Source organism: Leguminivora glycinivorella, chromosome Z (assembly GCF_023078275.1).
Source record: "Leguminivora glycinivorella isolate SPB_JAAS2020 chromosome Z, LegGlyc_1.1, whole genome shotgun sequence".
In the NCBI taxonomy this organism is placed as follows: Eukaryota; Metazoa; Arthropoda; class Insecta; order Lepidoptera; family Tortricidae; genus Leguminivora; species Leguminivora glycinivorella.
Window position 1 is genome coordinate 11250416 of NC_062998.1, and position 14349 is coordinate 11264764.

The 14349-nt window shown below is 37.5% G+C and overlaps 1 protein-coding gene across 1 annotated transcript; it reads right to left on the bottom strand.

The window, feature by feature from the left end:
* Positions 1-8395: 8395 nt before the first annotated feature.
* LOC125241627 (NEDD8-conjugating enzyme Ubc12-like) lies at positions 8396-14019 on the bottom strand (the record flags this gene model as incomplete). Its single annotated transcript, XM_048150188.1, is given in 5 exon segments — positions 8396-8760; positions 10836-10975; positions 10978-11002; positions 13606-13739; positions 13926-14019. Coding segments are annotated over 5 exon segments (534 nt in total), but the record flags the coding sequence as incomplete, so codon positions are not given.
* Positions 14020-14349: the final 330 nt, after the last annotated feature.

The window sequence follows — 14349 nt, forward strand, 5'->3', positions numbered from 1 at the left end:
AACCTAGCTGTAACAAGCTGACGTGGGCGAGACTGAATGATGAAACTGATGAATGAATTCGTACAAAATGTGGGTCAGTGCTCGTTTGGCATGACGGGTATATGTTTCGTGGACCAGACACGATCATTAACAATCCCAATAGTTACTTAGCACAGAGCGGAGGACGAAGGTTTAGGATCTCGTCCGCATGATTCCATGTGTCTCGTGTCTCCTCTAATCGTTAATAAAAATAGCGGAACCGAATATCGACAGTTGAATAATCGACTACTTATCGTTAATAACATCCCTAGTAGGCACAACGTTCAAGTGGATAAACAAGACCAAGTACGGGTACCATTCGAGTGGTTCGAATAACGCGTGCGGCTATTAGCAGATGTTGATGTCAACTTTAGCTAGCGTCTTCTCCGAGGCTAAGAAGACGGCGTCGTCTATTTAAACGTCAGTAATAACATTTACAAATTCCCGTCTAGATAATATAAAAGAATAATGCAGCAAAGGAATGAAAATAAGCTTACTGCACTAATTACATTAATAATGATAATAGTGTCTGATCTATATCCTTATATCTGGCCGATTAACAAACTAATCGGTCCAGTGCATTCTGCTGTTAAAAATAGCTACATACCTACCTTGTTACTTTTAGTATTCCTTAGCGATATTTGCTTCGTGTAAAGCTTCGTTTTCACATTATCCGATCCGATGTCGGATGGATTTCAATGTAAAAAATCCAAGATGGCGCATGTAATGTATGGGATATCGGTGGCTGCCCATCCGATATCGGATTGGATAATGTGAAAACGCACTAAGGCTTAGATTCGAGAAATTTAAAATTAGGTATTTCATTGTGAATGTGTAATTTACTTTTCCCCTCACTAGCTCGGAAACACGTGTTTTGTCCTTTTATACCAGCGGGTAAAAACGCATTTTATCCACTAGAGGATAAAGTAAATTGACCTTGAATATAGAATCAAATTAATTTGCTTTAAAATTGATAAAAGTGGGTGAATCTAGTAATAAAGATGATTTACCACCTGTGGAACTACTGGAAGCAGTGATAAACGCATTTTTTGCGTTGTATAGTTTCCTCGCTATAGTGAGGGGAAAAGTTTTGTGTTACACTCAGGTGCAAATGTATTTTACTTCTCGTGTGTTAAAAACTCACAAGTTCAGGATTCTATTCTCGAACCACTCGCTTCGCTCGTGGTTCAACTATAGAGATCCTTTCACTTGCTCGTTTTTCAATTCCACACTCGGCGTTAAAAATACAACTTTGCCCCCTTGTATAACAAATAACTATTTAGGTATAGGCAAGAGCAGGAGATCACGGTAAAGATACTGGTACCTAGAATACCAGCATGTAGAATGGGGACGAGTGCGAATCGGGAAACGCAGTGGCATGTGGAAGGAGCCCGGGACCGCCGGCCGTTGCCCCCAGTTTACCAAAGCTTCCTTTTTTTGTGTCTGCTCCCTAAGTTGTGAAGTCACGACGTTTCCGACGCGTGCTAACACCACCCGATCAACCACAAGCTATATCATGCGTCTATAACTTGTATTGAATTACTATCTCGAATTTATAACGTATCGTTTTCAAAGACGCTAGATTGAACAATTTACTTTACATCGCCCGCGTTAATATTTGTATCGATTGTTTACATATAACTTACATACTTTGAGCATAACCACAGAATATATAATAGCACAAGTACAGAAGGCTCACTCCTTTGATGTCCACAAAATGCCGCCATTCTAATTTTTTACCCACATTAACAAACGGACTGCACGCGAGCAGGCGACATTGAATTTTATTGCGCGGCGCGAAAGCGTCGTCACCACAGAATGGGCCGCGAATTCGCGGCCGCCGACATGTACTTGTAGCGCGGCGATAAAAGCGCGGAGTGAGCCGCCCACTGGCATAACGGTAAATTTTTAATAAATTATTTCACGAAATCAGCTTTGTTTCAATTCTTAGAAGGATGTTTATTGTTGACTCATAGCGGTCGGTTGCCTGTAGTGGCGCTGTGGACATGCCCCTATCTCTTACTCATCCTTTCAGTAATTTCAGTCTTTGTTTACTATTTGCACTGGCCTCATTATTTACGTTCAGTTTACCGAAAGATGCAGTCTATATGGGTCGTCAGTGTGCTGGATGATTTATGAACTAGGTGCACGAACCGAGTTGAACTCTCAGACTGACTTCTAAATAACTGGTGTGCGGTCTTTGAACTCGAGCGGGATGAACGCGAGGGCAATTTGTGTTGGACGTTAATCAAATCGTAGCAGGTAGGGAGTCTCTGGGCACAGCTGTCGCATCGCTAAGCACGCAATGCAGCGCGAGACCTCGTCCGCCAGCTTTTTTAGTATAATAATAATAAGGATGCGCGCGCAGGTAACAAAAAGTTTCGCTATCGCTTTGTCGTTTGTGTAGGTAAGCACAGAATTGGGATCGACCGTTATATTTGTAGTGAGATTTAGGCAGCGTTCTGGTTCGGCGCTGACCGTGTTTAACAAAGTGAATGCGCTCTTTGAGTCGGCGCGGCGGCGGTGACAATGAGCAAGCGGAAAGTAAGAAGGCTCACCTATGTGCGCCAGGTCGATGATGGGGATTCTCGCAGCGCGCGAGCAGCGTTCTCCTGCGCGGCCGCCATCGCTGCTGCGGCGGGTGCTGCTGCTGCCTGCCGCCCTGCCGTGCCGCGAGTGCTCTGCGCTCCGTCGCCCGAGCCCGCAGATAACGCGCCGACTTCTTATCACTCGACTCCACACAGTAATTAGCAATTAGCGATCGCGACACCGAACGATAATAGAGAAACGATAGATAAGCACTTAGACTACCGTACGGTAACCTGTACGTTAAAGTTTATTGAAGTTGTGAATGGTCTTTTGATTACCCCTAGTATAGAAGCGTTCAGAACTCATTTGCGCTAACCTTGTAGTTCCTGCTCGAGGCGTTCTGCGATCTGACGTAGCAGCAATATGCTATACTGACTTGACACATTAAAAATTGGTTTTCGTAGCTCTCTCACAGTAAAGTAAATGTGTTAGGAAACGTCGCTCCCCGCGTGTACGACCGACGCCGTCGCGCCCCCGTCCCTCACAGCTGGCGCGTTTCGAATGTCTCTCGCCGAATAAACTGGCTCACCGTGCGCGATGAGCGTTACCCTGGCGTCCGATGTCGGCTCTCACTTGTATATCATCGCGCAGACTTTCGCAACCGAGTGGCGTAACCGAAACACCTATGCTTGAACACGCCGCAGTGTGGAGAGAGCGTGCAGTGAGCGGGCGCGAGCACGAGTGCGTGGTGCGACGACTGGAGTGACACTGATGGTGGTGAGCGGAGCTAGGGCTGACTCACGCCGCGCGGACTGCCAGGCGGAAGGAGACTGTCACTCGCCCGCAGCTCGCTTCAAGGCTCTATGGTTAGAGGCTCACTTCTATGCGTCGCTCGCGCCGTCTGTCACCCCTATACTGTATCTATTTTTTTTTTCATCTTGCTTGCCCCATGATTTCACCGGAGAAACTTAAATTTAGATAATGTCTGTTTCTAACTTGCAATGGATTAAATCATTATTTGACTGACAAGACATCACATCACTCACACATAAGTCTTTTTTTATAAATTGTCATAATGATTAGCCACTATGGTTTATTGAGTTTATAATAAAGTTTTAAAATATTTTCTAAGTCTATGGTTTTTTAACCTTATTATGGAGTTTATAAAGAAGTTCTATTCCTTTCTACACAGTACACTCCATGCCCTATTTCTGTTATGGAAGTATTGTTAATTGAGATATTTATTTTTATTCTTACATTTTTCCCGCCGAGAACAGCTAAAGATAGGTCTAGCCACGGTGTTTTCAGTCAAAGTAAATCCCATGTACTTTCGATATGTTTAGGGAAAATAACGATAGAGGGCGTGCGAAAAATCAATTATATGCCGTAGTGCAAGTTGTTCGCTAGATGTCACTGTTACGTCCGCAAACTGGGTAATAACTTGTTTTGTAAAATGTATAAGGATTTTTGATGTCCAAAATTTTCGCTAGATGTCGCTGTACCACCCGCAAACTAGCGAACGGCATTCTATGACTAATTACATGTATTAAATTGTAAATATTATTAATATCTTCTTTTTTGGCAAAAAGGTTAGCGTTCAAAAATGTATTAATGTGACTGATTGATGAATGACCTAATTAGAATTCCCGTCATAAAAATGTGGCGTTCCATGTTTAAAGGGTCCACATGCTTCATGTTCTAAAAGTAACCTTTAGGCATGGAAAGTCACATGAAAAGTTGTCGTAACTTAATCAATAGATGGCGCTGCATTCGAAAATCTTGACTGATAACTCTATATCATACCAAAGACCTATATAACTTCGTAAAGACCGATAAAGTCTAAGAAAAAAAACGTACCCCAAAAACCATACAGAAAAAGGTACGGTGAGCTAGATGGCGATACACCTTTGGGGTACGCCTCGGCTAGATGGCGCTAATATTAATATTTGACATTTTAAAACATATCAAGCTAACAATATGGGCCAAATTGTCAAAACTGAGGTTCAAAAGTTTTAAGCTTGTGTCGAGAGATGGCAGTCTATGCACTGTGATTACACATTTTACTTTGACAGTCATTCTCTACAATACTCGATCCTCTTTGATCATACTATTCAATATACTCTATGGGTCTAGCTATATTTTTGTGGGATTAGAAATACATAGTGTATTACATTATTATGATTCACAATTAACATCCCTGTTGCCTAGGTGAGGTGTCTGTTTTGTCAGTACGTGTCGATATACAAATAAATAACTACCCTACGTCCTACGTCACTACCAGTTACCAGAATGTGACCATTGTTAGACGAGTCACCCTACCTAAGGTCTTAGATTCAATACATTCAAGGTATCAACGGTGAATCTGTTAACAACTCCTATTTACCAACACTACTTATGGGATAAAATAGTAAATTAACTAAATGTAAACAACACGAAACTGTATTGTTAATAAATACAACTATATTTTTCACAGTTTATTCTAAAAAGTAATCTTAATATACTTTACAGACCGAAACATTTTCTATGTAGGTACCTATACTTTTGCTGTTCACATTTAGTTATACAAATAGCTAACAGTTAGGTAATTGAAAATATTAATGTTAACAACAAAAAAGAAACACATAAAGCTTGGGAAATATCCTATTGGAAAAAGTGATTTCTCGTGTATGATTACAAAATTATACAAAATATTCATAACGTTACATTAAAATCTTAAAAAGTAAACTATTTTAGTTAGATTTGCAGATATTTAAAATCACAAGATATTTAAAATGATCAGCATTAGTCTTGTCAGATAGTACTTTTTATTAACAGAATATGTTTACGAAAAACAATAGATTAGATTAGATTAGATTTCTTTATTTCATGATAAAAATTACACTATAAATTTGCTACATGTCAAAATTATGTTTATCTTCTCATCATGATCGTCAAATAAATTTATAAATCAAATCTATAGAGACAACTAGTTACACTCTTACGTAATAATAGTCGTGACATAGTTGCATCATGAAATAAATAGCATTTTTATGTAAGTAACACTAATGGCTGGCTAACCGTCGCAGTTAATGAATATGTTTGTTTACCAAAATTCCACCTATTACAAAGAAAAAGGAAAAAATGTACCTGTCCATTTTCTGGCCTAGTGGCCATATCACTTGACAAACATCCAGATAATTTAATTCCCTACTTAATTTTCGTATTTTTCTATACTTAATTTCGTCAAAATCGATTTCTGAACATACATACATATTGATACCTAAAGCACAATGTGTAACTTCGTAAATATTTTCACTTGCAAGTTACGTGGCGAATAGAGAACGGTGAGCGTTTAAACGTAGAAAAACTGCCACCATCCTCGTGGTAAGTATGTTAAACCTTGCGATTCGCCCCGCTACGCACTCGGATCCGTAACATACGGGTTACCGTTTCGACAAACAGTAAGCATCAAATATATGCGATAATCAAAAGGTACTTACCACTTTGCCGGTTGTCGATAAGGACGATTTCATATGGAAATAGCGCCTTAAATATTGGCAACGGACAAAAGAACCCTTTTGAATATTTATACAATTTTACAGTTTGGTATTTCTACAATTGAATGCTAACTGTATATACAGTTCAGTTATATACATACTAGCTTTCGCCCGAGGCTTCGCTCGCTTTAGAAAGAGACAAAAAGTAGCCCTTGTCACTCTCCATCCCTTCAACTATCTCCACTTAAAAAACACGTCAATTCGACGCTCCGTTTTGCCATGAAAGACGGACAAACAAACAGACACACACACGTTCCCATTTATAATATTAGTATGGAGTATGGATTGTTAGATTACTTTCTCCTCTCATTTGATGGGCCGACCACACATGTAACTGAAAATGTTGGTAATGAGGAAATAGCAATTTACTGAGTATTTTAAAGAAACCAATCAAGCAAACTGCTGCTACTTTTCTCAAAATTTACGAGTAGCGAAGTAGCAATTAAACCCTGACATTTAACACTAATATAAATATCTATTATATATGTAATTTAGAAACAAAATGACCGTTTTCTTATTTAGAGTTTATTATAATACACTGCGTAGGCGAATGCACCGGGGTGCTTCGTTCGGAAATAGTTCATAAGGAAATTAGATGTAATATTTAGTTATCTACATACACTGAGGCAGGCACTGAATTCATCTTTAAATAAAAAGGTAAAATAAGTATTGCGCTGCCCGTTGCGGCCAAACTTATACATACAAATTGGCTAAAACAATTGCGTATGACTTACATCACGACAAACTTTGTACATCTATTTGGAACCACAGACAACTGTACCATGATTTTATATGTACGAATAACAATAAAATTTAGTATGCTATCGGTTTTCATTTCACAATTCATTTACAAATGTTTGCATGCATTCTACCCGTAGATATCTCTGTTCCATTAAAAAAAAAACCGGTCAAGTGCGAGTCGGACTCGCCCACCGAGGGTTCCGTACAAACTTTCTTTCAAACTACCTAGTTAAAATAATCTCGTTTCTCATATAAGTAACTGTAATAACTTGACTGGAAGACAAAAGTACCCATACTTATGAGCATTATAGTGTATAGCGCCATCTCTCGGCGAATTCGCTAACTAATTGCGCGATCTGTAGGTATAGCATGTTGGTTTTTCAAGGATAATTCTTTATAATGTTAACCGATTTTAACAGTTTTTACTTTATTTGGAAGAAGATGATTTACGTAACGTTTCTTATTAATTTGAAGTACGATATACATCCGGAAGGGTGGTTAAATTGAAAGTAAAAATCTGAAAAGGTTTTTGTGAATTAAAAAGTTTTCAAGATACAAACACGGTTATATTTTTCCTGTAATTTTTAGCATATAACCAATGTTTCCTAAAATTTTCATAATTTTTCGTTGGTAAACTTCGGAGATAAGGGGGGAGGGGACGGTTTTTTTTTTAATTTTCCTTAAAAATTCTTTTTTTTTCCACAACAAAAAAATTATAAAAAATAGTTTATTTACGTTTGGCCATTTTCTACAATTAAAATTAATAAATTTAAAAAAATTATACTTTCTATTTGTAGAGGTTTACGATGTTTACAACTATTCCAAATTTCAAGTTGATAGCATTAGTAGTTCTCGAGATATTTAGTAATGTGACAGACGGACAGAGTCGCACCATAAGGGTTCCTGTTGTACCTTTTTGGTACGGAACCCTGAAAACAGTCGACGAAATCTTACCGACATTATATACGTAGCATGACCACAATTATGACTGACTTTTGACGTATAGCCTGACCAGAAATATATTAAGTACAATTGTCAAGAGGGCGCTGTTATACTGATGTATGGGGTTCAGTTCAGTAAGTAGGAACAAAATAGTTCTAATAAAATTCCGCAACATGGCGCGTTTTTTATTTATTTCTGGTCAGGCTTTAATTCTCTCTTTTCTATTGGTTGGCTCTGACACTTGGGGCACAAATGTGCTCATGCTAATATCCAGTTCGCGGTGCAAGATGGGTAACAACGACAATTAACTGCTTGTGCTAGCAATATAATATTATAAAAATTAAATTTCTTCGAATTTATTAAAACTGAATTCAAATTTAAAAAGCGTAAAAAGCATGCAGCTACAGAGCCACGAGTATTTAAAATTATACATGTTAAGTTGAATAATACCAGATTAGCTAAAACACTGACCTATGCTGAGAGCATTCAGACGGGAGTCACCTTCGTCGCCCTAAGGGCTTAGGGATCATCCACATATTACGTCACACCAAATTTCAGGTTTTTGGACCGGGAGGGGTCCATATCACGTCCCCCTATGTCACGCTTTTGTATCCCTTTAACAGGGATTGTCACATTTAGTATGACCCCCCCCTTACACTGTGACGTAATATATGGATGACGCCTTATCCCTCTGTCAAGTATTTACGTAGCCATACATTCGACGTGTCAGAAAGTGACAGACATGGCGTCTCCCGTCTTGAGCCCTAAGGACCTATATGATAGTATAGCGTGATGTAATTATGTAAAGAAATAAAAAATGCTCTGTTGAGGGTATTCACAGGTGGTCCGTAGGTCACTTGAGGCAGCGCTCGAAGTAGGAGGAGCCGACGTAGCCGCCGCGCATGGCGCGCTGCACGTGCTGCTCGAACAGCCGCCTGTTGCTCTGCAGCTCGTCCGCCGCCTCCTTGTTCAGTGGGTCCTCAGGGTTGGGTTCCTGGGGAATAACGATTGGTTAGCATTACTTATAAATACCTACACAAAATTACTTTACAAAATGCTCGTCACTAGTAACTGACGAATCTAGGCTATGCGGGCCATTTTTTTCAAAGTTGTCCACCCCACTTTTATGTGACATGGGTATGTTTTACGCAATTCATACTCAGAACTGCGAGGTCTTTTGATCCTGATAGGAAAAAAAAATGTCCCAAGATTTACATACATTTTTCAAGCCTTCCATTCCGTTACCGCCATACAAAATGTATGAAAAAATGGTAACGGAATGGGAAAATACCTTGGGATACTTTTTTTCGCGATTCTGAGTGGAAACCACATAAAAATTGCCAAATCCAAAAAAAGTGGGGTGGACAATTTTGAAAAAAATTACCCATCTGTGCCATGGGTATGCCATTGGATCAAAATCTCGGACGCATTTACTCGCCGGCGACGGTGCGGTCCTTAGCAAACATGGTTAAATCTGTCGCGTAGTCACTTGTTCTCTGAATGAATGAATGAATGAAATGTTTATTTGTATCAAACAAGCATATATATACAGGTGTTACATAATATTAATTTTGTGCGATTCTTGCTCTGCCACGACGGGCGTACAAATATTGTTCTTATAACTAATAAGTGACTATGTACAAGATAAAAACCTTAACTAAATATCATGCCATTCATGCAATTATATACATACGTAATTAAGTATAAATTAGATTATTAAATTAAACATCATTTTTATAATTATTAAAGGCACACTATAAATACTAAGCAATTATTATTTTAATAACTGTGTTACAATCAGTGTGTTATTATCATAAATTACAATTGTTTATAAATTCATTGACAGAATAATAACATTTATTTATAAGATGATCGAGTAATTTCTTTTAAAAAAAATATTAACAGGCATTTCTTTGAACGTGTCAGACAGAGTATTAGGTATATATCTTTATAGCCATACAATATGATTTTTTCCGAGATAACGCTAGATTGGTTTTTGGCAAGTTTGGCTTATACCTATGTGTCCCTCTTTTGGAGTTAGTGATTCTTACATCAAATAATTCTATATTTTTCTTCACAAACATACACATCTCAAACACATACAGACATGGAAGTGGCAGTATACGTTTGGATTGGTAAAGTGGTGTACAAGGGTCTAGGAAGTCGGCTCCATATAAAGTGCGAATGCATTTCTTTTGCAGTTTAAAAATAATTTCAGCATCCGTCGAGTTTCCCCAAAGTATGAGACCGTATCTTAATATTGACGCAACATAGCCGTGATACGCAGAAAGGGCTGCTTCTTCTGACACTACATTTCTTAACCTATATAACACATAGACAAAACGATCGAGTCGTATTCGTAAATTGTCAATATGACTCCTCCAGTCACAGTAACAGTCCAATGTTATACCTAAAAATGTCGCAGATTTAACTTCTTCAATTGATTGATTATTGTATGATACATTTAGATTAATAATTCTACTTTACATGTCAAAAATTGTATACATTTCGTTTTTACCAAATTAATACTCAAATTATTATCATCCATCCAATTTATTATGTCATTGAGAGCTTGATTTATTTCATATTCAAATGTTAAACGATTATTACACTTTATAAGTAAGGTTGTATCATCTGCGAACAATATACATTTGTGATTTGTTGCATCTGGTAGGTCATTTATATAAAGAAGGAATAGCAATGGACCTAATATACTTCCTTGAGGTACACCGGTAGCATTGAGTTTATAATTAGATCTATATGCAATTCGAACATGACCAGTCATTCTCATGACTTCCACACACTGATGTCTGTCAGTTAAATAACTACTTAACCAATCGTACTGAGGTTCCCAAGATCTTCTCATTTTTTGTTTGAAGTAGAACTACACAGTATAAAAGTTGATGTACAGTTGTACACTGGTTGTAGTACAATGCGCGTAAAGTAAACGCGATGTAAATGAAGAGTTACCATTTCCTCTCCTTTCATTAGTTTTTAAATAAATTAACTGACATATGGGTAAATAGACTGACATTTTGACTACAAGACCCTAAGAACAACCTTATTTACCAAGAATAAGTATTGCAGCCCATAGACTATGGAGTTGACTGTCAGCACTGGTTTCCAGTCTTCTCTAAGAATGTTGAGGCAAACATTTCCTTCAAGGTCTATGTTAGGGTGGTATACAGCTGTCTCACATTTCACCTTCGAGGTTCGTGAGGATAGTTTGGTCCTACCTGTAAATAATGGCATATAAAAATAAATAAAACTAGGGTTTTTATACAGAAATAGGCTTTTCCTTATTGTTAAAATTCTCAGTTATTGGGTGGTCAATAACAGTTGGAAACTCAGGACTTATACACTCTGGTGGAACATAGTAGAACTATAATACAGCAGCTAAACTGAATAGTGTAGTAACTTGCGAATTACTAACACCAGTTGTAATCTTGAGTTATAACACCCAGTTAGCTGTTTCTCTGAATTTGCAGAACTTTTCTCCAAAATTAATGTCATAAACATTTTTTTTTGTTAGCCTATTTTGAGTCTCCCACTGCTGGGTAAAGGCCTCTACCCTGGCTCTCCAAGACTCCCGATTCTCCATTTCCGTTCTTCAGAAAGGTGCCAAGATTGTTTCGCCATCTTTGCCTGGGCCTGCCCGGCCCATGCTTCTTCATTAATTAACATTTTTTTCTAATTTTACACTACATTTTAGTCACTTTAAACCAAAGTAATTTTAAATTACACTTTGAATAAAACCAAACTTCAAGTTAGTTAAGGTTTTATACTTATAGAAGAAAGTAAGGTAAGCCTTTTTGACACTCCAATATATGTATTGTAAAGAGTACAGTCAGCCGCAAATAAGATTAGTAATAACTACTCTACAAATGTTCTTTTTATGTTTTTTTTATACAGATGTACTATTTTATTAAATATATAAATATTATACTACACAGAGAGATGAAACATATTTAAGGGCAGTGTCAAACTTTTCGCTTATGAGCTCGATTTTGGAAGTGCATGTAGTAAACCAAATATAGACGTACATATGAGTATATCCATGGTCGTTTAAGCGATTAAAGCCTCTACAAATCTGCGGCCTTTGTTGTAAGTCATTTTTGCTAAAAACCTCAAAAGCATGCAATGCAATGTTCAAGTACAATATACCTGAAGCACACACTTTTGAAAACAAGTTAGTGATCATACATATTTAATAGAAATGAACTTTTGTTACTCCTGCATAATTGAAACAGTGATTTTTATGAAGTGTATTTTTCATAATTTGGCCTTGTGTTCATGTCTGATGACTTGATGAGCATTTCAATGTTTACAAATAATTATGCAAATATCATCATCATCATCATTCCCTTGCCCTTTTCCCATTATTTGGGGTCGGCGCAGCAGATCATCTTCCTCCATTTCTCTCTATCACCCGTCATTTCCATACTAATACCTTTCACTCTCATATCGTTGTTCACACATTCCATCCATCTTTTCTTAGGCCTTCCACTATCATTGTATCCATCCACTTTCATATTTACCACTCGTTTTATAACATTGCTTTCATCCCTCCGCATTACATGCCCATACCATGCTAATCTACTTCCTGTCAATTTCTCTGTCACTGGCGCTACTTTCAGGCTTCCTCTTATATACTCATTCCGAATCCTATCCAGTCTTGTCACACCACATCCATCGCAACATTCTCATTTCATTCACATGCAGTCTTCTCTCATCATTCGTCTTGGTGGCCCAGCACTCACTTCCATACAGGATGACAGGTCGGATAACTGATTTATAAATTTTCCCCTTCAGCCTGAGAGGCATTCGGGGATCGCAGGTTGTGCCTGTAACCTGTCGCGATTTCATCCATCCTGCGTTAATCCTGTGCTGAACTGCTCTGCTTTAGTACAAAATGAGCTTTCAAATCATGCATAGAAGGAAAGAATTTATTTGAAAATTTAATCATATAATTATGCAAATATATGATTAAATTTTCAAATAAGTTCTTTCCTTCTATGCATGATTTGAAAGCTCATTTTGTACTAAATGAGCTTTCAAATCATGCATACTTCTTTTAAATTTAATCTGTTTGCTATAGTTTATGAGTTAAAACTTCGGTATCAGGACTTAGTAACCAACTAGGTATGCAATGACAACAATATTTTGATATGCCTTTGATTTTGTAGTAAACATAATTTCCATACCACCATATCAATGGATAAAGCAAAGATGCAGGTACTTTCACACAAATGTCTGAGGCTGGTTTTAGTGTCACGCGGACCGTCCTGCGCGGAGCGATCCTCACCTGACTAATACGTATGAAGTTCAGGGAGCGTTTTAGAGTGGCGCGGATGACAACATCATATTCATACAAATTAGTCGCGCGGATCGATCTGCGCGGACGGTCCGCGTGACACTAAAACCAGCCTGACTCAAGCTGCTAAAAGCATTTTTTTTTCAAAAGCCTGTTGTTAACCCTCTTTGAACATTCTTAATTGACTTAAGTGACTATATTTTAATCGTTATTGCTTGTTTATTCACCATTTATGTTGACATCAAGGAGATCACAGGAAGTAGATCTATTCTTGAGCCGGCAGCCAATTATTTCATCAATACCAATAGAGGCTTATTACTCATGACTGAGTCTAGTTAGTCATACTTTTGTTCTAATTGATATACTTGTATTGCTCTCTCTGTTAAAACTGATGGTCTTCAAGATTGTTGTTATAGATTGATACATCATTCGAATCAGATCAATTATTTATAGATATAGGTACATATATATATATTATATATTATAAGGGTTAAAAATATGTGACAGGACCTTTTGACACCTTACCTTAAAACTAAATACAAATCTGCCTCCTCGATAGAAACCCTCATCAGGGCATATTATCAGTTTAAAATTGAGTAAATCATCTTGATCTGGAAACTCTGTACTGCAGGTCTTAGGCAAATTCAGCTCATTCAAATCTGTAAAGAAACGAAGTGTGGTGATTTCCAAAGGGTCGTTACAAGTAAAACTTAGTGTGCAACATGATGTGATGCTGACGTAGGTTATAGCTCAGCAAAGTGAGCTTTAGCCAGCGCAAGTCTTAGTTATTAGCATTACACATGTAACTTTCAAAATCATACGTTTTATTGTATAGTATCTCTTACCTTTTGTAATCCGCAGCTGGGCTGCCGACGCTTTCTTCTGTGAACCACCAGCTCTCGCTGTACCCTCTTCATCTTTCTTTTGCTGTTTCAATGAAAAAGTTTAATCATTGTCCTATTCTAATCGATATAATAGAAATTACAACGCGATTTATTTCACAAAGTATTTTTGTACACAGGATACAACTTTCTTGCGATTAGTAAAATAATAAATAATTATATTTTTCTGTAGATTTGATTGGTAACTAGCTAACGATGTTAAAAAGTGTATTTTAGACCAATCACAAACGAGTTGACGAGACAGTTGTTCAGACAATTTGGACCACAGATACTGTATACTAATGAATAATAGATATAAAGTTAATAACCGACTTCGGTTAAATTTAACTAAATTTTAATTATATAAATAATATATATTTATTTACAT